Here is a 25,032-nt window from a genome sequence, read left to right as displayed (position 1 = left end):
TTCAACATCCCTAATCATCAGGAAGATGCAAATCAAAACCACAATGAGATATCACCTTATACCTGTCCAAATGGCTGGGATCAAAAAGACAAGAAATAACAAGTGTTGACAAGGATGAGAAGAAAAGGAATCTCTCGTGCCCTGTTAGTGGGAGTGTAAATTGGTGCAGCCACCATGGAAAACAGTGTAAAGTTCCTTAAAAAATGAAAAATACAGCTCTCATATGATCTGGCAATTCCATTACTGGGTATCTATCCAAAGAAAACAAAAACACTAACTAACTGGAAAAGTTATGTGCATACCTACTTTCATTACAGCATTATTTATAATAGCCAAGGTATGGAAGCAACCTGTGTCCATTGGTGGATGAATGGATATGCCATGTATAGAAATGCTGAGTCACTGTTGTACATCTGAGACTAATAGAATGTTGTATGTCAGCTATAAATAATAAATAAATAATAAATTTGAAAATAAAATTAAAAAAGAAATATGTGAAAAAAAATTAGTTAACTTAAAAAAACAGAGATGCTCCCTAGAGACAACTGCACAAAATAAGGAGTACCTTCAACACTGAGATGCAGATGACAGAATGCTGGGGCATGAGTGGGGTGGGATGGGAAACCTGTTTACTTTTAGGTATTAACGAATACATAGATTTGAACAAGAACTTAACGCTACGAGGGGCACCTGGGTGGCTCAGTGGGTTAAGCCTCTCCCTTCAGCTCAGGTCATGATCTCAGGGTCCTGGGATCCAGCCACGCATCGGGCTCTCTGCTCAGCGGGGAGACTGCTTCCCCCTCTGTCTCTGCCTGCTTCTCTGTCTACCTGTGATCTCTCTCTCTCTCTGTCAAATAAATAAATAAAATCTTAAAAAAAAAAAAAAAAAGAACTAATGCTACAAAGCACAGTATTCAAGCCAAATATCAAAGAACACACTTAACCATGGTGTTACTCATCAACTCAACCAGAAATTCATAAATTTCTTGTGCTTCTGGACTGAAAGTCAATAGTCAACGCAAAGCTTTTGGTTTTGGGTTTCGCTGGTAGGCCATTTTCTTGTTTCTATTTTGTGCTTTCTCCCCATCCCTTATCAATACTGGTTTCTTGACCACGTCTTAAATTTATAACATAATTAACTCAGATGATTAACTGTTGGCATTAGTCTTGTTCAACCAAGTCTTGTCCTGAGCAACAGATAAACTGGAGACCCAAGGAAGAAGGCATCCATAGCTTCTCCTCTGTCAGGGGCTCACCTCACCCCATCTCCCTGTGTCTCAGCAGACCTGTAAAGCCAGGCTTAGCTGGAGGGCTGGGCGCCAGGCATCTCCCCCTGTGAGCCCTCACAGGGGCATATTCATATGCAAAGGAGAGCAGTGTGGGTGATTAGCTTCCATGATGTGTTTCTTCAGGGACTGAAAGGTTTTCAAACTTCTGAAGGATCTCTCAAAGTGCTTAAGTGGGTACAAAATGGTAGGACAAAATGTACTGAACATTTAGGTAACAAAACATTCCTCTTCAGCTAAAATCACCAGAAGGGTTAGCTAAGGGAAATCAGGATTATGCTTCATTTGAGACTCCTTTTACCAGAATCTACGATTGGGACGGGGAGAGACCTGGCTGGGCTCAGTGGGAAGACCCTGCGACTCTTGATCTCGGGATTTTTGAGTTTGAGCCCTATGCTGGTGGTAGAGATGCAAATAAATAAATAAATAAATAAGCGCATAAACAACCTTATAGAAAGAGAATCTGCAACCAAGTTTGACTCCATTCAAAGGAAAGGACACAGTGCCTGTGTTTTCACTAGCCTTCACTGTTTTGACACACAGTAAGAGAAAGAAAGAGATCGATGTGGGTAAAACTTGCCACTAGATCACCTGATGATAATAGCTTTTAGAGGCACTGCTAGTCTTCTTGGGTCACAGGTGCTACATATCTACGACATGCTACATATCTACGACATCTACGAGGAAAAAAAGAGGGATACTGTGAATACTGTGGTCCTTAATGGGAACAGAAATGGAGAATTTTTACACAGGTGTTCCCAACTTGCATTCATGATAAATCATCCAGTAAACAATTTGCATCCTCATAATGTAACCAGGTCACTCTCAGAAGTTCTGTCCTGAGTAATGGATAAACCAGAAATTCTTTCCAATCATCTACTATCTCCTTGTTCCTTGAAGCCAGCCCCCAAACCCTAACACACAAACCTAGGTTCCCTCCGCTCCAAGAGGGGAAAATATAATAGCAAAGAGTAAGCATTTTGTCACAGTGCCATGCCAGGTTACAGCTACCTGGCTTTCCCTCTGCTCAGGATAGAGGAAAGTACGGATTACGCACCTGGCAAATATTTGCATGGTCTCCAGAGCAGTTAGATTCATCCATTTGCTCACAAAAGTACATAACTACAGCTGAGAGAATAAATCAATTCAATTCAACAAACATTTATCAAGCTCCAGTCTGATTGCAGCCTTTTGCCAAAAGGAGGGAAACAAAACAAAACACACCTGGTTATTGGAGCTGATTTTTTAAGAAGTCTAGAAACACACTGGTCTCCCCCTCTCCCACCAAAAACAAATCATGAGAAAAGAAACAACCAATTCCCTCAAATGATCAGCACAGCAGCTTTTCTTTTTGTAAAATGTAACAAGCACAAAACCTGCCAAAGCCTTTTTGTAGATGGAAAAGAATTCCCTTCTTATTATCTTCCTGGGAAAATAGCAAATTTGTTTGTTGTATTAAAAAACAGTGTCTCCACTTGCTAACAAATCAGTGATTAATTACCCAGCCATTGAGCCCACGTCAGTATTTTGGATAGAAAGATTAGAAGAACTACATATTGAAATAAGTCACGACATCATTGCTTTAGGTTATAAATTCCGACGTCTCAGGGATCTACTTAAGATGAATTCTAAATATGCAGTGCAAAGGGAGGGCAAAACTAATCCCCGCCAAACATTTAAAGAGATTCAGGCTACTTGACCACAAGTCAGGCTCTGTCGCCTACTTGATGACATCAGGAAGGTCATGTATAAACTCCGAGACCTCAAGTTCTCCATCTTTAAAACAGGGATAGCCATACCTCTTCGATCGCATTGGTGGGGGAAGTGTAAATGTCAAGGGAAATAATAAGTAAGAGTCAGGAGAATGGTTACAACCATCAGTGTCGCTGTTTAACTCCACCGTCCCGAAGACAGGGCAGAAGGAAAACCTAAGAAAATTCACATATGTGAGCATATGTACTACTGTATAGCAGCATCTTTACGAGTTCAGATGAGCTGTGGCCCCTTTTGTTTTCCCACAGGGGCAGTTTTAGAATCATGTCCATGAAGCTAGTTTTAGAAAGAAAAGAAAGCATTTTTTTTCCCTATCCTATTTTTGTTACACTACATGGAAGGTGGACACTTAAATATTTAACTTATCAGTATTTGTTTAAGCTGCTGTTGGCTATTAAAAATTATATAGTTAAGAAAAAACAGTATATATTTATACATTATATTATTCTAGAAATAATCCTGGATTCAACACTTGAGATTAAGCAAAAATGAAACATATTCCATTGAGAAAGAGCATTTCAAACTCAGCAGAATAGAGTGGTATGCTCTTTTTTTCTTAACCATTTACCCTGCATTGGCACTAAAGAAAAAGTAAAGTAATGTTCTGGACCTCAAGGAGCTCAGAGGTTAGATTAGAAACAACCAGAACATTACCAAGCTGTGAGGTCAGTGCAGCAAGAAGTCAGCAGGCGTCACAGGGTATAGAGAAGGGGGTCACTGCCTGAGCCAGCAGTTCAGGAAGCAGGGTAGCTAGCACGAATAGAGAGCATGTAGGCTATGCATGAATGCCGAGCAATGAGATAGTACTGAAGAACACAGTAAGTCAGGATGGGACAAAGGCAAGGCTGGAAGGAGAGACAGAGATCCCATCATGAGGGACCTGGGAATGGGGGGTGTAGAACCTAAGTGTGGGGCTGCTGTGTGGATTGATGCAGGGAAAGGAGTACCAGGTGAGTGTCGCATTGATGAAGGAATAGTTACATGAAGGAGACCTCAACAGTTCTCTAACCAGAACATTCTACTGTTGAGTGAAATGTGGCACCTCTGATGAAAAAAGAAATTTCCTGGGGGACCTGGGTGGCTCAGTTGGTTAAGTGTCTGCCTTCAGCTAAAGACATGTCCCCAGGGTCCTGGGATCAAGGCCCACGTCAGGTTCCCTCCTCAGCAGGGAGACTGCTTCTCCCTCTCCCTCTGCCCCTGCTTGTGCTCGCGCTCGCTCTCTCTCTCTCTCTGTCAAATAAATAAATAAAATATTTTTTAAAAAAGAAAGAAAGAAAAGAAAAAAGAAATTCTGCTAGAAAAGAAAACAGTTGATACATCTAAAGGCAATAGGGAACTTCATTCATAAAACTGTAATAAATACAAGCACAACCTAGAACATATTTATAGAGAAAACATTAACTGCACTCTTTTAGGATTCATACAAAATGCTTGTACATTTTTTGTTGACCTTGACCTCTACCTCCACCCCAACCTGAGAAGGATCACTTTATTTCAATAAAAACAGGGTAGAAAAATCAAGGACTCAGGTGGCTTTGGCTTCCTAGAACAAGATGCAACCCTCCAGGGGCTGGTGGTCAGTCACCTCTGAGGATAAAGCGGGCTATCTGTAAGTCATCTTGAGGAACGCCAATACACGGATGGACAGATGTGCAGGACCTTTCCAGGCTTACTGGAGAGCCTGAGTTGCAAGAAACCCTCTGGGAAACCATTACCTCTACAATTAAGTTAACCAGGAGTATTGTTTAAAAGAAAGATCAGAGGCTAGAGAGGAGGAAGGGAAGTAGGGAATGAGGAGTTAATTGTCAAAGGGTACGAGTTTCAGTGAGGGACAGTGGAAAGTTCTGGATTTGGCTGGTGCTGATTACAGCTACTCAATAGTACTCCATGGCATTTATATTTTACCACAATAAGTGGAAGCAAAACTGAAAAGGAGCAAGGTTTCCAGTCCATTCAGCTAGGAGCCTCACACTGCCTTCCTAAATGTTAGGCATAAGACCAAAACTCAGTAGCTCAAGGAATACTGTAAAGACAAGCATCACCCAGGGCACTCTAGTGGCCTGCCAAAGACTCTATCCTAGCAGCCAAATTATGTAACCGGGGCAAGTTTTCTAAAGTAATCAAGCAACTTCCCCCTAAAGAAGACTGAGCTCTTCACATCATCTGGCTCATAACTCTTCTGCATAGCCTAGGAAGAGAATATAGTTATTATCCCCATATTCAAATGATAGCTATTTGGTATTTACCAAGAGTTCTCAGTAAGTAAGCCACTCTTCATTTCTCCCTTGTTGTAGACAGGAACAACAACAACATCAAAAAAGACAAGCTGTGTGCCTTGCCTTGGAAAGTAAGCAACAGGACCCAAATCAGAAGCAAAGGTCAGGGCCACAGTACTTGGCAAACGGGTTGCCCTCAGCCTGATTTGGAAGCCCTGGCAATGCTTTGTTCCCCATTCCAAATCCTCACCACCAAGCCAGGTTTCGACTTAGAAAAGAGTATGTATTTGCTTATCAAACAAGAGATAGTTATTTTTGCACATGCAAAATGTCCAATTCGATTTTATAAAATTACATTTGAGGTTAAACCACAGAGATAAGAAATTCAATCTCAGGGCTCCAATTAATTAACTGGTTAATAAGAATTGGTTATTCTTTTCCAAAGGGGTCTCAAATGTTTCCCATGTACAAAATAGTTAGAACTGTGCATGACTCTAAATTCTGTGTTTATATTCCTGGCAGAGTTTTATTTTACAGGTTACAAATGTTCCAAAATATGGTGGTTATACATAGGAAGTACTGACTATTTAATTACATGAGACTGCCTTATAATCACCAAGTCATTAAGGGTGTTACAAGATCTAAAAACTACAAGTCACCAGGGTGTTGTGCATCCAGTGATTTGGCAACTCACTGATATGAGATGGAATGGAAGCATTTTAAACTGAAACCATCTAAGCACTTCCAATGGAAGGTGGGCACACGCATGCCAAGCTGATAATAGATGCTTATTATAAAGGCTGATGCTGAAAAAATGAATAAGTAAGGTAAACAAAACCCCAAGATGGAGATAAGAGTGTCAGAGACTCCTCCCAAAGGCAAGGACATCAAGAAGTGCCCCTGGATCACCTGAGAAGCAGCACATTAGTCCAGTGGCCGTCAGTTCTGGTTGCACATTAGAAGCAGCTGGGAAGTTCCAGAAACCAACTCTACCCAAACCAGTGAAAACCAAGTCTCTAGAGAAGGGTCCAGGTCTGTCTAGTTTTTCAAAGCTATCCAGATGATTTCTACAAACAGGGAGGGCCGAGAACCACTAGTAGCTACAAGAAAACCCACATCATTCACTGTGGCAAGTTTTGGATGCTCCCCCACTCTGGAGGTCCTGCCACCTAACAGGGAAAACAACCTTTCCATATGGCATGTGACATACACCCACTCATGAAAGTCTTCCCTCTGAGCTCACATGGCAACCATCTAATGCATTACACTCAACAGATCAGAGCACAAGGTGCCATGGTCTTGAGCCAAGTTAGCTGCAAACAACATGGCGATCTATGAGGATGAAGAGCTCATCAAGACAACACATTTCAAGAGTAAATGAGTCCTCTCACCCCCACCCCCAAAGTTCCAGAGTGCTACAACCAATTTTTTTCCCCTTAATAATCTATCTTTTCTTTACAAATTACTGGGAAGCTGGGTTGTTTTTTAATCCTAAAAATCAACTCTAGTATCTCATTGGCAATGACATCATCAAATGCCATAAAAGAAGTATTGCGAACTGGATTTAATATAAATCATGCAATTCGGAGCCTACATAAATACCAAGAAATCCAAGGTAGAAGGGGAAGCACAAGGCTATATGTGTTTCTGGCTTCATCTTCTGCAAATACCTTTTTCAGGTCATAAATTTTACAAAAATAAGACCACGGAAAGAGCTAGGAAGCTAGGCTCCACTGGCATGTGTGTTTGGGGAGAAGCAGAGGTTGCTGATGCCTACTGTGCTGATATCAGGCACTATGCTGAGGTGATACACCCTACACCTCAGGCTTCTTGACAGCCCTCCACTGCACTATTATGAACAGATAAAGACGTCCAGATAGGGAGAGTGAGTTGGCTGTCCTCACACAACCAGAACCAGGCAGAACCAGACTGGGAATCCAGCTCAGTCTGGCTTCAAAATCCTTTTTACTACACTCCTCTCCAGTTACTAAAATGCTGAATTACACTCCAACACGAGCAAAAGCCAAAACCTCCAGGCTTCTTCCAGATCCACCCCCGCCCCCCATAGTCCACTGGTGTCTCCATTCTGCCTGGGCAGCACTACTGCTCCATACACTACACTCCCACTGTCTCTGCCCACCAATTTTGAGAGTTTTGCTATCTCGTCTTCTTAGAGAAGTGGTTCTAACTGGGGATGATTTTGCTCCCCAGAAAATAGTTGGCAAAGTCAGGAAAAATTTTTGATATCATGATTTTGAAGGGCTACTGATACCTCATGGATAGAGGCTGGGGTGCTGTTAAATATCCTACAATGCCCAGGAGAGCCCCCCACAACAAAGAGTTAGTCCTCCCAAAATGGTAACAGTTCCAATATTGAGAAACCCTGCATTGGAGTGATAATGTGGTTTCACAAACAGTGCTTTAGTTTCTTCGCCTGCAGAATCATGAGGAGTAACTAAGACAGTATCTAGGAATACTTTTAGCATGTAGGAAGCACTCAAAGTCCCAGTGAGATAATCTGATTGCACACTTCTATCCAGTAGGAACCATCTCAGTTGGCTCTATATTCTTCCCACACAATGCACATGGCTTTTTTCATTGGCACTCAACAACTTTGAAATAATGCATTCTTTGTGTTGGAAATTTTTTATTTAAATAAATAAATAAATAAAGGCCACTATTATCTAAGAAACACAACATTCTCTCCATACCCCTTACCAAAAGAGAAGTGAATAGTGCAATTCATGATTTCTTACAATGGACTATGAAAAGCTACACTGCATCCTGAATATATCAGTCAGCCATCTTCATATCAAGTTTATTGATAAGCTCACTATTAAAATGGCTTATCTTATTTTAACTGAAAGTTAATTAAGAGATCACACTATACAGACTTGAGGAAATCTCATGTAACAGCTTCAGATTCTTCTATCTATACCAAGTCGGTTTGGCCATATTGATTCTTAGGTCTTGAGTTGAATTATTCAGGACAACCTTAAATTGTAATCACAACATGTCAAACAAAAACACCAAAAGTTTAATCTTTCAATGAGTACATCAAAACTGGCTGGCATCATATCTCAGGTCAGGATCTTTATGTTTTTGACTTCTCAACTGATGTAACTTGGGAGTCAGCATGGAAATCCTAAAGTAAATAATTACAAAAAGCATTAGGATTAGCGTTCACTCAAGTGGCACTACAACAGAGTAATCTACAATCATTTTTGCATTTTCTGGAGGCATGGCCCCACAGCCCTACCCCTCAGAATGAACCCATATGCTTAGTGAAAGTGCAGGTTCCTGGACCCCATGGCAGACCTACTGAATCAGAATTTCAGAGATGGATCCCAGCAATCTATACTTTTAATAAGTTCCCAAGTATTTGTTTTGCACACTAGAGTTTAAGAGACCCTGCCAGGAGACTGAAACCCCAGAAAATGGATCTGCCTCATTCTGTAAATGTCCAGCATGGGTCTGGCTTCTAGAGACTATCAACAATTCATTTTACACAAAATCCACAACCACTTTCCAGCATAAAGTGTAAGTAGGGCATTTTGTTAATTAAGTTTGGGCAAATATGCATTTTTGAAGTACGCAGACTAATATTTTATGGGAAATGCCAAAAAAAAAAAACCTGGAAATGAATATAAAAAGAATTACCAAGGAGAATAAAGCTCAATTCTGGGCCCCAGAGTCATCAACATCTACTATGTGCCAGACGAGGGATACAATGCTGGTTAGATACCACCACTAGGTCCCTACCCTGATTTTACTTTAGTTATGCATTTAAATTATTTACCACATGCTCAAACAAAGAAGCAGGATGATTTTGGAGAATGGCAATGCCAGGAAGACAATAAAACAAGTTGATGTAATAGAGAAAGTCTATGGCGGGGGAGGAGGCAGAGGTAGTGGCTGTGTGTATTAGACACAAGGATGGAAAGTGGTTTCCTTGAGGAGGTAACATTTGAACTAAGACCTGGAGAAGGAGCCAGTCATGAGAGGGTTGGGGAAAAGTTTTCTAGACAGAGGAAACTATTGCTAAAAAGATCTTGAGTTGAGAACAAACTTCTCATGAAATTAGTATAGGAATTAAATCAGAAATCAGATCACATATACAAAATGTTTTGTAAAATAGAAAACTACTTAAAAGTATAAAGTATTGTTTTTAGGGGCACCTGGGTGGCTCAGTCTGTTAAGTGTCTGACTCTTGATTTCAGCTCAGACCATGATCTTATGGGTCATGGGTACTGCCTAGCATCAGTCTCTGCACTCAGTGGGGAGTCTGCTTGAGGATTCTCTCTCTCTGTGCCCCTCCCTACCACATGCTTGTGCTCGCTCGCTCTCTCTCTCTCTCTCAAATAAATAAATAAAGCCTTTTTTTAAAGGTATAAAGTATTTATTTTTAGTAATATATTGGACTAGCTCTGGGTAAAGGTTGGAATAATGAAGGGTCTCAGGTCTGTGTCATATGAAGAATTAATCAAGCAGTTCAAGGCTATATTGCCTAAAGAACAGGAGACACAAGTATGTGTTTAGGGGAAGAACAGAGAAGTCTTCAAACATCTGAGGACTACAATCTTGTGGAAGAAGATTTAATTTTATTTTGTTAAAGTAGCTCCAAGGGTATGCAATGAACCTGATATGGTAAATACTTTAGGAAGGCAGAATGTTGGCTCAAAATGATGATGAACATTCAAAGAGAATTGCAGGCAAATGAACTGACATGGAAGTAGTGAGTTCTACATGACGAGAAGTATTCAAGGTTGGGCTGAACAGACATTTGGCAGAGGAATGATTAGATTAGATGCCCTAAAAGGACCTCTGCAACCCTTTGAAAGCACACAGGCTCACTCACTCACATTGCTCCCCACATGTGCACTGCAACACGCAAGGCAGCCTCCTTAGTCCATGCTATACAACCTTTAGGAGGTTTTGAGAAAAACCTGAGCGATAAAGAGGATTCTACCATGTTTCTAATTCACACTGACCCTGGGATCAAGAATGTCTCCATCTCTGTAATAAGCAATGTGCATTTCAAAAAGGGAAACTAAGAAACAGGATAGGGGCCACCTGTGTGGCTCAGTTGGTTAAAGCCTCTGCCTTCAGCTCAGGTTATGATCCCAGGGTCCTGGGATCGAGCCCCACATCAGGCTCTCTGCTCAGCGGGGAGCCTGCTTCCTCCCCTCTCTCTCTCTGCCTGCCTCTCTGCCTACTTGTGATCTCCGTCTGTCAAATAAATAAATGAAATCTTAAAAAAAAAAAGAGAAGAGAAAGAAACAGGATAGACTAACATTCGTTTTTGAAATCTGTGGCTAAGATTTAGTGGTGTTTTAGCAGTGAACATTAAACAACTATCTCAACTTATTAAAATAATTACTTTAACAAAAATGTATCTGAATTCCATTAGCTCCCAATATGTGGCATGCCAATGAACAGCCGAAATTGTTAGTAAATAGGCATGTGGCCTTTGGTTGGTATGGTTTTTAATGGGAGCCATGGGCCCAGGAAGATGATTTCCACAATAAAGGTCCTGACAGACAACCAACCACTACTCTATTATTTAGGTACTTGGACCAATAAATAAAGTTAAAAAAAAAAAAAAACTGAATTGTCACTTAACCACCTGGGACCAAAATGCTAAAGATAAACAAATCTAGCCTTCCAAGGACAGAGAGCCCAAGCCAGACCCAGGATCAAGACTAGAAATAACTTGGAAAAGCTAAACATTACTATGACCTTTATATGAAATATTTGGATTTCCAGATCCAGATGTATGTGGCTCATATTCAAACAGACTGCAGAAAACATTCTCTTAATATCTATAATTTTTGTGCACATTTTTGTTTATTGGATTAAGTAGGTTTCTTAAAAACTACTTATAAATAAAATTATATCATGACTTTCTTAGGACAACTTATGAAAAGAAACTTAAAATGAAATCTTTCTGTAAAATAAAGACAATGTCTATATAATTGTCCCCAAAAAAACTATACTTAATTTTATGAAATTCAGGAACATCAAAAACTGGATTTACAAAAAATTAAAATCAAAGGTTTAATACTTAATATAAAGTGAGAATTTATCACATAAATTTTTGTGAGTAAGAATCTCTTCTTAGGGCTATAAAATTTCTATTTATGTCTCTAGTATTTTAGAAATACACCTATTTCCTAGAAGGTAATATAACCTATAATATAAACAATCACTTCATAACTTATTTTTAAGTTCACATGTATTTGATTTTGCTACATTATTTTTAGAGATTTATTATTTATATGGGGGGAGGGGCAGGGGAAGAGATGAAGAGAGAATCTCAAGCAGACTCCCCACTGAACCTGAAGCCAGACAGACACAGAGCTCACATCCAGGACCCTGAGATGATGACCTGAGCCAAAATCAAAAGTCAGACGCTTAATTGATTGAGCCACCCAAGGGCCTCTGATTTTGCTCTTTTTTTAAGCTTAAATCCTTCAGAACTCAGGGTGACAAAAGGACTGGATTAGTGGCTCAGGAAACCCAGGTATCTCTGTTCATAAGCAGATGCCACTTAATATCATCTGAGTTGCCTAGAAATGAACCCCTTGAATGAGCAGGGGTTTTTTAATTCTTCAGATATATCATTACAAGTCCCCCAAAACATTTCTAACTATATTCTCACTTGACTAATGCACAGAAAAGCTGTGATACCACAAAACAATACTTAGAGCTGGTAAAAGAGACCAAATCTTCTGTCCCAGATGCCAGTGTGTTAGCTAAGACCTTTCTTTGCAGTTTCCCTTCAGCTTGAGTGGTGCCAAAGTTTTATATCAACCACTAAAACTCCCTCCCTTCCTTCATTTAACACAGAGCCCTATCTCACCACTGTGAGATCAAGACTTGAGTCATGATCAAGACCTGAGCCAAGATCAAGAGTCAGACACTCAACCAACTGAGCCTCCCAGGTGTCCCCAAGAATGGCTTCTTTAGAATAATGTTAACAACATAGTTGGTAAATATCTTTCCTTTCTAAAAAGACCTGACACCTCTTGACATTTGCTTCCTTTTCTTTTCAGGTGACAAGAAATTAGGGGTAATTATGAATTTTCCAAACATTCTCATCCTTAACTTCATCTCTTTGTCGTCTTCTTTTTCAAGAGTGTGTGTCTACTTCTTGGATTAGTGTACAAAGCTGTGACTTTTTCCCCCAAATGCACATTCTACAGGTGGGAAGCATGGTACAATGGAATGATTCTACGAGAAGGCACCATAAAACCAAGAGCATGCAACAGAGTTGCAACTCCATACTGCGGGCAAATCAGAAGTAATTTTCTACCTAGATCAGAGCTTAATTCATTAGCCCACATTAATTCACAAGTTCAATCCAATTTCTCAAAATGCAATAACACAATCTTCCAGGCTAATTATCTTCATCGACAGTATTTAAAAGCATTTGCTGAGACACATTTCTTTCTTGTGTCAGACAGGATCAACGTCAAGTGAATAGCTTGGGTGGACTACATTCCGTCTAATCGCAAAGGGCTGATATTTTAAGAAACAATGGTTTCTAGCAAGGGAGAACTTTTCCCCTGGGTAGATAATAAAGTGTCCCTCCCAATAAGGAAATGTTTAAATGTATCTATTTACAATTGTTTTCAGATTCTCAAGAACGTCAATTTTGTGTGTGTGTGTGTGTGTGTGTGTGTGCTTTTTGACATTCTCTAGAATTGGAAATATTACAATATGGATGGCTATTACAGTAATTTTAACCACTAAGAGAAGTTTGGGGATCAGAGAAAGAACTTCTAAAAACAGAACAAAAAGAGATCATTCATAATGAAAATACCAACCCATCTCATGATGGGTATTTCCCTAGAAATAATCATGAGAAAAGGACTGGTTTGTTTTGAAGCCATTTATTTCAACAGCTCATTTACTAAAACCCCTGAATTTTAATCCAAAACAGTCCATTTCTGTTTCCTTTTGATAACTGAAAGGGAAATCAACCCACATTTTTAATAGGATTTTATTTACTTATTTGACAGAGAGAAACAGCGAAACAGGGAACACAAGCATAGGGAGTGGGAAAGGGAGAAGCAGATCCCCACTGAGCAGGGAGCCCAATGCAGGGCTTGATCCCAGGACCCTGAGTTCATGACCTGAGCCAAAGGCACGCTTAATGAATGAGCCGCCCAGGCGCCCCTCCACACACATTTTTAAAAAAAATTTTTTTTAAGATCCTTTCAGGGGGAAATATCTTTTAAAAGCATTTTTGAGTGAACTCACAAGCAAAATTTAGTAAAAGGACAAAAAAGATATTTCTTATTCCTTGACTCAGGTTTAACTTTTATTTATTGCCTGTCTTCTAAAAGTCATTGCTGCCATTACACCTTTGCTTTGTGAGGTAGCCAGGTTTCTCCTAACACTGTTCACTAAGCTCAGTTTAATTCAGGCCCTGGGCCAATAGCAAATCTACTTTTCCAGATGCAACACTTTAATACCTTAAATTTTGAAAGTAAAAGGCATCCTTTCCGCCTTTGAAAACCAATTCTAGCAGTGTTAAAGTAAAGGAAACCAAACACAGAAAGAGCTTCAGATAGGCAGCACTGAAATTCATGTATTGGATGTAAACATTGTAATATACAATGAAGGACAAGGCCCAAATCCCGCCGTTTAGGCAATGGGACTACAGATATATTTTAAAAGATGGAGAGTCAATTAAGAAGCATATTATTTTGTTTTAAATCTGCTGTAAGGCATATATGAGCAATAAAAGACAGCACTGGTGTTTGGCATTCATGAATCAAAAACCACACAGAAGTCACGTTCAAACTCAATGAACTTACCTTATAAACTTGTCCATATGTTCCATTTCCAACAAGTTCCACTAATTCAAAGATCCCTGCAGGGTCCTAAAAGAAAATAAACAAACAAAATTTCAAAACAATATTCCAGACATTGTCTTGAGCAAAAGCAAACATTTAAAATAAGCAAATAAATAACAACTTCAGCTTTGGGAGCGGTCATGTGTTAATTTTACTTGCTATTAAAATTTAAGTCAGCTGCAGATAGGAAACTCGTCAAAATTCACTTTGTTTTCATTTTATATTTCTATGAGATATGTTTAAAGCAGACAAAAGGAGACACGACTTCCACCAAAACAGTAAAAAAGAATGAACACATTTCTCACTACCAAATGGAAATACACTTGCAGGTACATCCGGATAAAATGAAAGACCCATCATCCTGGGAGGGATTCTAATTTTTGAGATCTTTCCCTTTGAAATTTCTGGGCTGTCCATTTTGTTGAACGCAGTTAAGAAAGGGGTGTTTCTATATTGTGGGGGAATCATGTAAGGTAGTGAACGGTTCCCAAGAGCCCATGCAATCAACACGGCTGCCCCCCCCCCCCCGAATGTCTTCCTTTGGCTTCACCTCACCTCTCTACAACACCAATCCCTGCCACATATGTTCTGTGCCTAGTCTCCGGATCTTGTACTGCCCACAGGAAGCGTCCCTGCAGGATTCTGAATACCAGCTGAATCAGAGATTTATGCACATCGTGACCACCAAGCGGGAGGTCCCTCTAACCTTCAGAGTCCGCTAACTGTTAGGGTGCTCAATAAATGTCCAATAATGGCTGCTATTTATTACTAAATTATTATCTCCCTGAATTGAAAAAAAGTACAAAGCCTGTAAAATTCAAGTCAGAAGCATACACTTAATCTGACCTCTATTGCTACCTCACTGGACAGAAATTGTTTCTTTAAGGGCCTAAATGAGGAATCACAAACTTAAATGTCCACAGAGGTGAATCACGTAACACAAAGAATGAAGGGGGCAGCTGGGGTCTTCAGCAACCTGGAGAAGCCACGTCTCCCTCGGGCAGGGGGGGGGGGGGGGGGGGGGGCGGAGTTGGTCACGTTGGTCACACAGCTGGACCCAGCTGAGATTATGTCCACCTATGAGCACTATATTGCCTGGTCTAAAGTTTTTCATTTCGTTTTGTTTCCAAGATGTCCTAATATTTAAATGTTGGGCACTAACTCACTTAAAAAAAAAAAAAATGCTGAGGGAGGGACAAGTAAGAAAGACCAAAAAAGAGTCAACGCTGTTATGAGAGCACTGCCGTATATCGTTAGGGTGACTGAGAGGCAGGGGAGGGAATGCCTGGGCTTTGGATGCAGACAGACCTGGGTTGAACACCAGCTTTCCCTTGATCGGATGCATCACTATAGCACACGGCGACAGAGCAGCTCGGGCTCTGGGCAGATAAGATGGAAATGACCCCTGCCTTGCAGAGCTCTGATGAAGAGGGAGTAAGGGCTTAGCACCACACCCCACATACAGCTGGCAATCTGTTCGTGTCTCATAGCAATCATTTTTAAGCTGAAGAACAGCATGCCACTAGTAGCATTTAAAGGATGAAGGGCTGCTTCAGGGCTGCTATTCGTGGGGAAGGAGCCAAATAGATTCCACGTGACAAGTGGGAGTTCTTTCAAGTTACAGTCTTTAGGTGCGCCTGGGTGGCTCAGTCGGTTAAGCAACTGACTCCTGATTTCTGCTCAGGTCATGATCTCGAAGTTCTGGAACCGAAACCTCTGTTGGGCTCCCCGCTCAGCAGGGAGTCTGCTTGTGGTTCTCTCTTTCCTTCTCTCTCTGTCCCTCCCCCCACTTGCTATCTCCCTCTCTCTCTCTCTTTCTCTCTCTTTCTCTCCCCCTCCCTCAAATGAATAAATAAATCTTACAAATAAATTAAGTAAGTAAGTTATGATTTTTATCAAACCAGGTCCAAGACAAGCCCTTTGCTATGTGCCTTCAAAGAGTCCACACAGAAAATAAAATAATAAAATAAAATAAAATAAAAACCTAACAGTTGAAGCACTTTACCCCTGAGAAAGAATTGTCATCCGTATAATCCCTTGTTCTAAAGCCATGAGGGCCAAAAACCCCATTCCAGACTCGACTCAGACTTCACAGCCTGAGAAGTCCAGAAGTTCCAGCCAACCACACCAGGTCAGGGGGTGTGAACAGCGATCCCAATGGAACCGTGTGACAGGAACCACGGTAAGGGCCCAGAGCTCTGGCGACAGAGACCCCGTAGCAGAAAGACCACCTGGGAGGGCTCAGGATGGGCAGGAAAATGATGCGTGTGAAACTGCTAGGCTGCAGAGCAGCAGGTTCTATTACAAACAGAATTAGAAAGAAATGAGGGAACAGGAAAAAAAAGCCCACAAATGGTGGCAGCTGCTGTTTGTTTCTAAGCTGTGCTCCCAGTAGTTTGTTTGCTCAGTGGTGTTTCTGCAACAAATTTTGAGAGAGGTTCTACATTTGCTTGAAATATCTCAATTGTGTTTTCAACATTCGTTTTTCTTCTTTTTTTTTTCCTTGACTAAAAAACAAAATTTGAACGAAAGAGAGAAGCAGGACGGTGATTACCACCTGCTCCAAGGAGCCTAGAAAGCATAGGGGGAGGGGTGGGGTGGAAGGGGAGCACAGGAGCAGAAACAGGAAATGGAGCTGGGACCAGCTTCTATGCCCAGGGGCCGCCCTACCACACGGACCCATCCTCCGGGCTGAGGTTTAATAGGCTGGTCTCAGGTAGAACTAGGCTACTGACTTCTAGCTCTTTCCTTTCCTTGAACAGGCCACTAATGGGCCTATGGCTCCGTCCATTAGTAGACTGATGGCTCAGAACCAAGGAAGTGCAATGTCTGGGAAATGGGGTCTTTCCCCTGGACACACCCAAGGGGCTCAAAAGCAAAGGTCAGAGTAACCGCAGTTGGACTGGCGACTCACCTTGGGTAGGCAACCAAACTGGAAACAATCATCAAATGAGGGTGGTTCCCCAGAAAATGGGACTCAGAATTGCAGAGATTTACAGAGGGAGTTTATGGGGGTGTGCCTCGGAATCAAGACCAGTTGGGAGTGAAGGAAGAAGGACCGGACTGAGGAAAAGGAATGAGTTCAGCTGTTATGCAGTGGAACCAAAACTTCATCTGATCCCACAGGAGCTCTAGAGCTTGGGTGAACCTCCAAAATTACCCTACCCTGAGGTATGGGGGCCTTTGCACCCACCTCCATTGACTAGTCGTTGCATGCAGGCTGTCCCCTGTCCCCAGCCCAGAGGTTATGATCTTGCATGAAGTGACACTCTTCTGCTAAGGACAATCTCCAGGTGACAACAATCAGCAGGTGGACAGTGAATGCCTCAGGTGCAGAGTGGAGATCTGGGTGACGTATCACAGCAATCACTTACAAACATTGTGGCTAGAAATGAATACCAGTTTGGAATTGGAAGAGAAACCTATAAGCATCTATCTTCTACGGAATGCCAACAGTAATAAGACAGAATGGCACAATTGGAGTCATGGTATTTGCAAGGAGGGGGCTCTCTGAGACCTCAGAAAGCAGAATGCAGTATTGTTCAGGGGCACTTGAACTAAGCCCCGATCCAAAGCTTCCCTCTCCCCTACCTCCACTCCAAGTACCTGGAGAGCTGAGGTTTGTGAACACTCCCTTACACAAATGAGTCTAATTGCTAGTTAGGCTTTTGTGGAATAGTGCTACAGCTTGAACATGGTAAGCACTCACTCCTCCGTTTTCTCCAGTCTTGGAGGACACTAACATAATTTCTCCCAAGGGTCACCAATGACTCAACCTCTCTCTATAACAGTCTCTTCTCAGTCCTGTCCTAGTTGTTCCCTTTGAGGCATTACATGGCTGAGCACCATCACTCTTGTTGAAATACATCCCCTCCCTTGTCTTCTAGCATACCACTCAGTCTTTCGCAGAGATTCTGTTTCTTCCCCCTCCAGACCTTAAAGGTAGGCTAGCCCCGAAGTTTCAACCTCGTGTGGTTCACTAAGTGCTAATGAATTCATCTCCAAGTGTCCATTATAACCATGCACTCCACTCCATTCACGCACCAAGCCTCACCTGCTCTTGCTGGGACTATTTACTTTCAATCAATTCTCCCCCCTTCACACTGAACATTCTTTTTTTTTTTTAAGATTTTATTTATTTATTTGACAGAGATCACAGGTAGGCTGAGAGGCAGGCAGAGAGAGAGGAAGGAAAGCAGGCTCCCTGCTGAGCAGAGAGCCCAATGCGGGGCTCTATCCCAGGACTCTGAGATCATGACCTGAGCCAAAAGCAGAGGCTTAACCCACTGAGCCACCCAGGCGCCCCCACACTGAACATTCTAAAATAGACACGACACACCATGCTTTAGGACCTTACACAATGACTGAAAGTCAAGGTCCTGTCATTCTTAGGCCCAGTCTTCATTCCCAGTCTCATGTTCCATCATTCCGTGCTATAACCAATCACCTCAAACCACCCGCCATTTCCCTGACACACCTCACAGGCCGGGTCTCTTTGCCTGGGTTCATGACGTCTGTCAGCCAAGATTATTACTTCTACCATTCTCCACCAGGCAAGCCCATCCCTAAAAGCCCAGTATGCCACCGCCCCTGTGAAGCTTTTCTCAAATTAGCGCCACCAACTCTCTGCCCCCACAGCATGTTGTACATAGCTCTGTGATAACCATTTCACGTAGTGCCACCCCTTCTTCCATTTCTTGCCCTCGATAAATGACAACTGCCCTGAAAAACAGGACTGTAACATATTTATTTTAGTATTTCCCAGCACGTAGCATGGTGTCCACAACATAACTTCTAGACATAATTATCCACCAAATAAGGTTGATATCCCACTCCCAAATCTCCACAACACGTGTGGAGGAAGCTGCGAAAAAATGGGATCAGAATGTTGAGCCAAAGGTCAAGCAAACTTACATCATTTCTTTTTCAATCTAGACAAGGTGTCCCAGCCCCTACCCCCTCCACCCCCCTTACCCTGCTTCCAACTGCACAAAACCATCGCATGCATTAGCTCCTATGGTATTCCCAGCTCTAAAGAAAATTCCTGAAGTGCATGAGTATAAGCTGTGCTTCAGGGGCGTTGAGAAGGCAGGCTGTCGGGATGCGGCCCCGTGCAATGCAACGAGATCATATACCTAATAATCATGTTACAAAGACAGGAAAGCTAAGAGACAAGAATCAGCTTAATTCTCTCCTTGTGTTTGTTCAGCTACTCACAAAGCCAGGATGGAAGGCATGGAAGAAGGTTACATACACCAAGGAGGAAAGAGCAAATCACTGACATTTACCAAAGTCGGGAATCCCTGTTGGCTATACATGCCTTTATTCAGATCTTAACCTTTGCTGGGAGATGGAGGAGAGAATTTAATTCTAAGGTAGAGTAGTTTACATTATTTCGTAATGAAATATAACTACATATCAAAAGGCAAGCTGTTCCATAAAAGAAAATGCAACTTTTCAGCAAGTACGGATCAAGGCAAATTTGGTTCGCCACCCTAATGAAGACCACAGTAATAGCCCACAATTCACAAGTGTTTATACGCCAGACACTGTTCTAAGCATTTTCCATGAGTAGGTCATTTAATTATTTCGGTTGCGTCACGTGGATGCTATTGTAGTCTTCATTTTACAGACGAGGCCATCGAGGCACAGAGAGGTAAACCAGGTGGTTCAGGTCACACCACCCATGGGCGGCTGAGCTAGGATGGGTGCCTGGCCGGTCAGACCCCAAACCCTGGGCTTTTAACCACTTGGTACTCCATCAGCTTCGTGGAATCAGCATTCCCAGCCCTTGCCTCACCACTTGTTAGCTCTCCAGCCTCGGGCAATCTTCATAACTGCTCTGAGCTTCAGTTTCATCTTTTCTTTTTTTAAAAATATTTTATTTATTTATTTGACAGACAGAGATCACAAGTAGGCAGAGAGGCAGGCAGAGAGAGAAGAGGAAAGCAGGCTCCCTGCTGAGCAGAGAACCCGATGTGGGGCTCGATCTCTGGACCCTGAGATCATGACCTGAGCCGAAGGCAGAGGCTTTAACCCAGAGAGACCCAGGTGCCCCTCAGTTTCATCTTTAAAATGGGGATAATATTACCTCCCTCACAGGGTCACTGTGATGGCTCTGAAAAATCTCTAGGCCAGCTCAGGGCCTGACACATAATATCATCTCAACAAAGAGTAACCTCCTCCCTTCCTTTTTTTTTCTCTTCGGAAACAAAAAAAGTTCATTTAATATACAAGGAATATGCCACAGAGAAATTCCATCTGTATTTCGTCTGTTTTCAACGAACAAAGCCAATAAAAGAAAACCTATTGTTTTTTAACCAACACCACCAAGCGCTTGGCAAAGAGGGTCAAATATGTATGGACAAACAGATGTCTCTTTAGAAATTACTGAGAAATTAGGAAGGCACATTAACTTCTCTGGGCTCCTGGGATATTGGAGTAAATTCTCTCTTCCATCAGCTGATGCAATTCAGGCGGCATCGGCAGCTCAAGCCTGACTTCACAGCAGAGCACAGAGATGGAAGACGTAGGGGTTCACGGTCTCCATCACGGAGTTATACTTTAATGCTTCCAAGCCCTCTGAATGACACTGGATTTATCAGAACACTAAATAACATCTCTACACTAAATCCCAAAGATTGAGAAAGACCAACCTAAATATAAAACCAGGATGACTAGCTCCTTAGCATCATGAAGGATGATGTCTAGCCTTCCCAGCCCTTCTCCCTTCTCTCAAATGAAATTAAGAGAGGGATTGGGAGAGATCATGGCCAATGGCTTAGGTTCCAGACATCCTTTCTCCCAAACTCCTCTCAAAGACAGCCCGTTCTGTGACAGATCTTTCCCTTGGGGTCACCCATCGTTAGGCAGGGTGAGAGGGACCCCGACAGAGCATGAATGGCTGATACAGCTCCCAGAATGACTGCCCACCCCCAGATTCCTTACGGACATCTGTCAAATGACTGTGCTTACTCTAAACTTATGGGCCTTGAAAAGACCAAAATGTTATTTCTCTTAGAACCATATTTAGCAGCTGTTTCGTTCGGTTTCTGCCCTAACTGACAAGCATATGCTTACAAAAGCAAAACAGCACAAAGAAAACAGGAGCAGTAGGAGAACTCTCCATATTTATCTTGAGCCTTCAGGCTTTTCTATGCCATCCTTCTCCCAAAGTAAGCACAGTGCTGGGAAACACTGTAAGGATGTATAACATGACCCAATGCTAGCCCACACGGTGCTTACAGACAGGCAAGGTCGCTCGTTTTGCACTGACCTTCCCTCCTTCCAATGTAGGGATCTGAGGAGCCAAAGGTCTTACTTTCCACAATGGGGTTTATTCAGTCCCTGAGTTCTACCTACACCCTCCACACCCCGCTACCTTCCAAAGTAGAAGGAAGGGTGCACTGGCCTCTGCCTCCTGGTGCTTCCAATCTGATGGAGGAATAGACACGAGCACATAACTACACGTACACAGTCATTAAATTACAATTAAATTATAGTGACAAGCGACATGCAGGACAAAGGCAAGGTGCTCTGCGATATACCTGGGAGATCTAGAATATAACCCAGCTCTTCTTTATTAACTCACTGCCCAAGCCAGCATCTCAAATAGAACAGGTAATTCAAGTAAAAGAATATATTTAAAAATATAAAAATAAAATAATTGCTGAATTTTCTCATTTGATCATTTGTGCCAAACAAATTACATAATACGGACCTACCAGATGATTTACACAAAAACGTTAGGGTTTGGTTTGGGATTCTCCTCTTTGCCAGAATTATCTGACCTTTCACATTCAGGTTTTCCCATCTGTAAAATGGGATCATCCCGCTTGGCCTGCTTTCCTGGCAAGGCCGCATCCTGCGTGTGAATGTGCTAGACCCCACCCAGCTCCACATGTCCAGTGTTGAGCTTTGGGAAGGGTGGTACTGACTGCAGGTCGACTCCACAACACCCTCAGCTCCCCAGTGTTGGGCCTGGCTAGATGGTATCGGTGTCCAAAACTGGCTCCTGGCAGGGTCAGGACATGGTCCCAGCCAAGCATCAAGCAACACCTTCCTTGATGATGGTGGCCTCTAGCTCATGGAACAGGGAGGTCAGAGCCTCCTCATCTCCTGCTTGGTTTGCCACCTGTTTCATTCCCCCTGCTACTGTGCAGCCATTGGTAGTGAGACATACTCCCACACACTGTGCTCCTGATCTCTTGCTCACTCAGGATGCTGCAACTCCAGCCTATCCTCACAAAGGAAGCCTTTAAAATTAGGTCTGGGCATGCCTGGGTGGCTTATTCTGTTAAGCACCTGCCTTTGGCTCAGGTCATGATCCTGGAGTCCTGGGATCAAATCCCACATCAGGCTTCCTGCTCCACGGAGAGCCTGCTTCTCCCTCTCACTCTGCCACTCCCTCCCCTGCTTTCTCTCACTCTCTCTCAGATAAATTTAAAAAAAAAAAAAAAAAAAAAACTTAAAATAATATATAAAAAATAAATAAAATGAGATCTGAAACCTGACTCCTCAGAGTTATAGCTGTCCAACAGTAAGCTATAATTGTCACTATCACGGTCTCTGGGACAGACGATGGCCTAAATGCTCTATGTTTTTGTTTCCGTTTTTTCATATTTAATCCTTACAGCAACCATGGGAAGTACAGGTTATGAATCCCCCCATTTTCTGATAACGAAAGTAAGGCTTCAAGGAATTAAGCAACGTCCCCCAAGTTAAATAGTGTGTGGTGGAGATAGCAGCCAAGACCAGGCTGTCACAGGAAGAGAAAAATACCTCCTGTCTTGAGGACTGTCTTGAGCCCCAGCAACAACAAATGAAAAGCGCTTAGCACAATGCACAGTAATGTTTCATAAATACAAGCCACTGATATTATTACTGCCATCACTGCTGGTATTATTCAAAGTTGTCCAAGTGACAGCATTGGTTAGTAGACGTGAAAGTTAAATCTAGTTATTTTGAATGCAAGTCTGTCATCACTCACTTCTCTGCAAATGGCCGACGCTGAAATTAACTTGGGGTTTCAGAGATGGTCAAGACTTTGCGGTTTACCAATGGAACCAGAGGAGGGCCACTGACCTCCAGCCAGGTAATGCGATGAGCCAAGCAGCTGGCAATCAGAAGTAAACTGTGTCAGTGGTTTCTCAGTGCTCCTGCCTTCCCATCAGAGCCTGGAAGGACTTGTAACATTAACTTGGATATTTATTCTGATTTTGGTAGGCCAGTTGCTTTGATCCTTTGTCAACTGTTGGGATGGGCCCTCCTCAAGCTGATGCAGAGATCCTAAGCCATGCCAACAGATCGGCCTGTGCACATGTGCAATGCACAAAGCCCACTACTCTGTTCAGAGACTATTTCCAACTGACCCGCTGTCAGAGAAAGAGGTACTAACTCCATAAAGTGGACTGAGAAGTTTCTCCAGGATACTAAGCCAAAATGTGAATTTTAGACAAGGATAGGGATGTTTACCTTCCAGAACATTCCTCAATTCTCCCACAGTCTGTTTAAGCTCAAACATGGTAATTTGCTGTAAAAGTCAGTATGTGTGTAAGGGCCCTTACCCTGGTCCCTTCCCTCCCATCATCAGGTTGTCCCAGAGATCATACAGCTATTTGGGGAAATGTATAATACAGTCTATAGACATATGCAAACATGAGACCTCTCTAGGCTTCTTAGGACAGAGCTTCCCCTGGATGGCTATGGAACAGCTTTTAAGGAAATTTCATGTTTCTCTAAGTGCTGGTGTTCTGTAGAGCACAGGACAGAAAATGATAAGGTACAGAGCAATCTTTCCCTTCTGATCCCCACCTAACCAAAGTTTGCATTTTACCTGACTATAGCAGGGACTGCTCAATCACCCAATGTTCACTCTCCCATTGCTCCTTAGCAACAAAAATTCCGATTTTATTTGGGAAGGCAATGCAACCAAGTCAAAAACTACATGCCCTAGCTCCACTAAAACTAGGATTAGATGTGTGACTAAGTTCTGGCCGATGTTATATAAGCAGAATTACTGTGTATGAATTTCAGACAGGTTGCTGATATAGAGCAGACTTAGCTGAGAGAAAGACTCTTTTGTCTTCCACCTTCCTCCTTCGACTGTCTGGAATGTAGATGTGATGGCTAGAACTCCGTAGCCATTTCTGACCTTAAGGTGAATTTAAGAACTGAAGCCTTTTGTTAGGTTGTTAGAGCTGAACGATAAAATAATCCTAAGCCTCTGATGACCATGGAAATACCATACACCACTGCTCTACTCTGTGTGGACCTCTCTGTCACGAGAGAGATACAAACTTCTACCTTCCTCCACTCACTAATATTTTAGGTTCTCTGTTTGATGCAACTGAATTCCAATTGGTTTGCTTGAATTCTACCACTCAGATATTTTTATTTATTTATGTTTAACTAACAGCCCTTCTTTAAAGTAGTCCTCTCCATCAGCCTTTTGATCTTTGACAGGGATGACAGTCATTATGTTTGTTCAACAAATATTCCAGTTCTGCTAGTGTGTTATATGATATTAACCCCTGCCTCACCCCCCCCTTTCTCTCTCTCACTCTCTCTCTAGGTTGGGTGTGGCCACACGATTTGCTTTTGCCATTGCAATGGGAGTGAAAGTAATGTGTCACTTTCAGATGGAACAGGACATTGTTGTAGAAGACACTGTGATGACTTTGAAAGCATTCATGGACACGAAATCTCCACTGGTCTGTGCCTTCGGGTAGCTGATGAATAGAATCCTCTCTTGATAAGCTCTGGACATGTGGCATGGTCAAGAAATAAACCTTAGCTACATTAAATCTCTAAGCGTATTTATCATCACAGTATATCCTAGCCTATGCTGACTGATAAACTAGAAATGACCAAATGGCGGTGGTACTAATAATC

General features: G+C 42.2%; 1 protein-coding gene across 4 annotated transcripts in view; it reads right to left on the bottom strand.

The window, feature by feature from the left end:
* The window catches only part of TNIK (TRAF2 and NCK interacting kinase), a 378,721-nt gene that overhangs the window by 286,366 nt on the left and 67,323 nt on the right, over positions 1-25,032 (bottom strand). For all 4 annotated transcript variants that reach the window (XM_059391550.1, XM_059391551.1, XM_059391552.1 and 1 more), the window contains exon 2: positions 14,101-14,166. In XM_059391550.1, coding sequence (XP_059247533.1) covers positions 14,101-14,166 — 66 coding nt within the window. The remainder of the gene's footprint in view (positions 1-14,100; positions 14,167-25,032) is intronic.

Source organism: Mustela nigripes, chromosome 2 (assembly GCF_022355385.1).
Source record: "Mustela nigripes isolate SB6536 chromosome 2, MUSNIG.SB6536, whole genome shotgun sequence".
Classification (NCBI taxonomy): Eukaryota; Metazoa; Chordata; class Mammalia; order Carnivora; family Mustelidae; genus Mustela; species Mustela nigripes.
The sequence above is the reverse complement of the archived record's forward strand: the minus strand, read 5'-3'. Positions and strand labels throughout refer to the sequence as shown.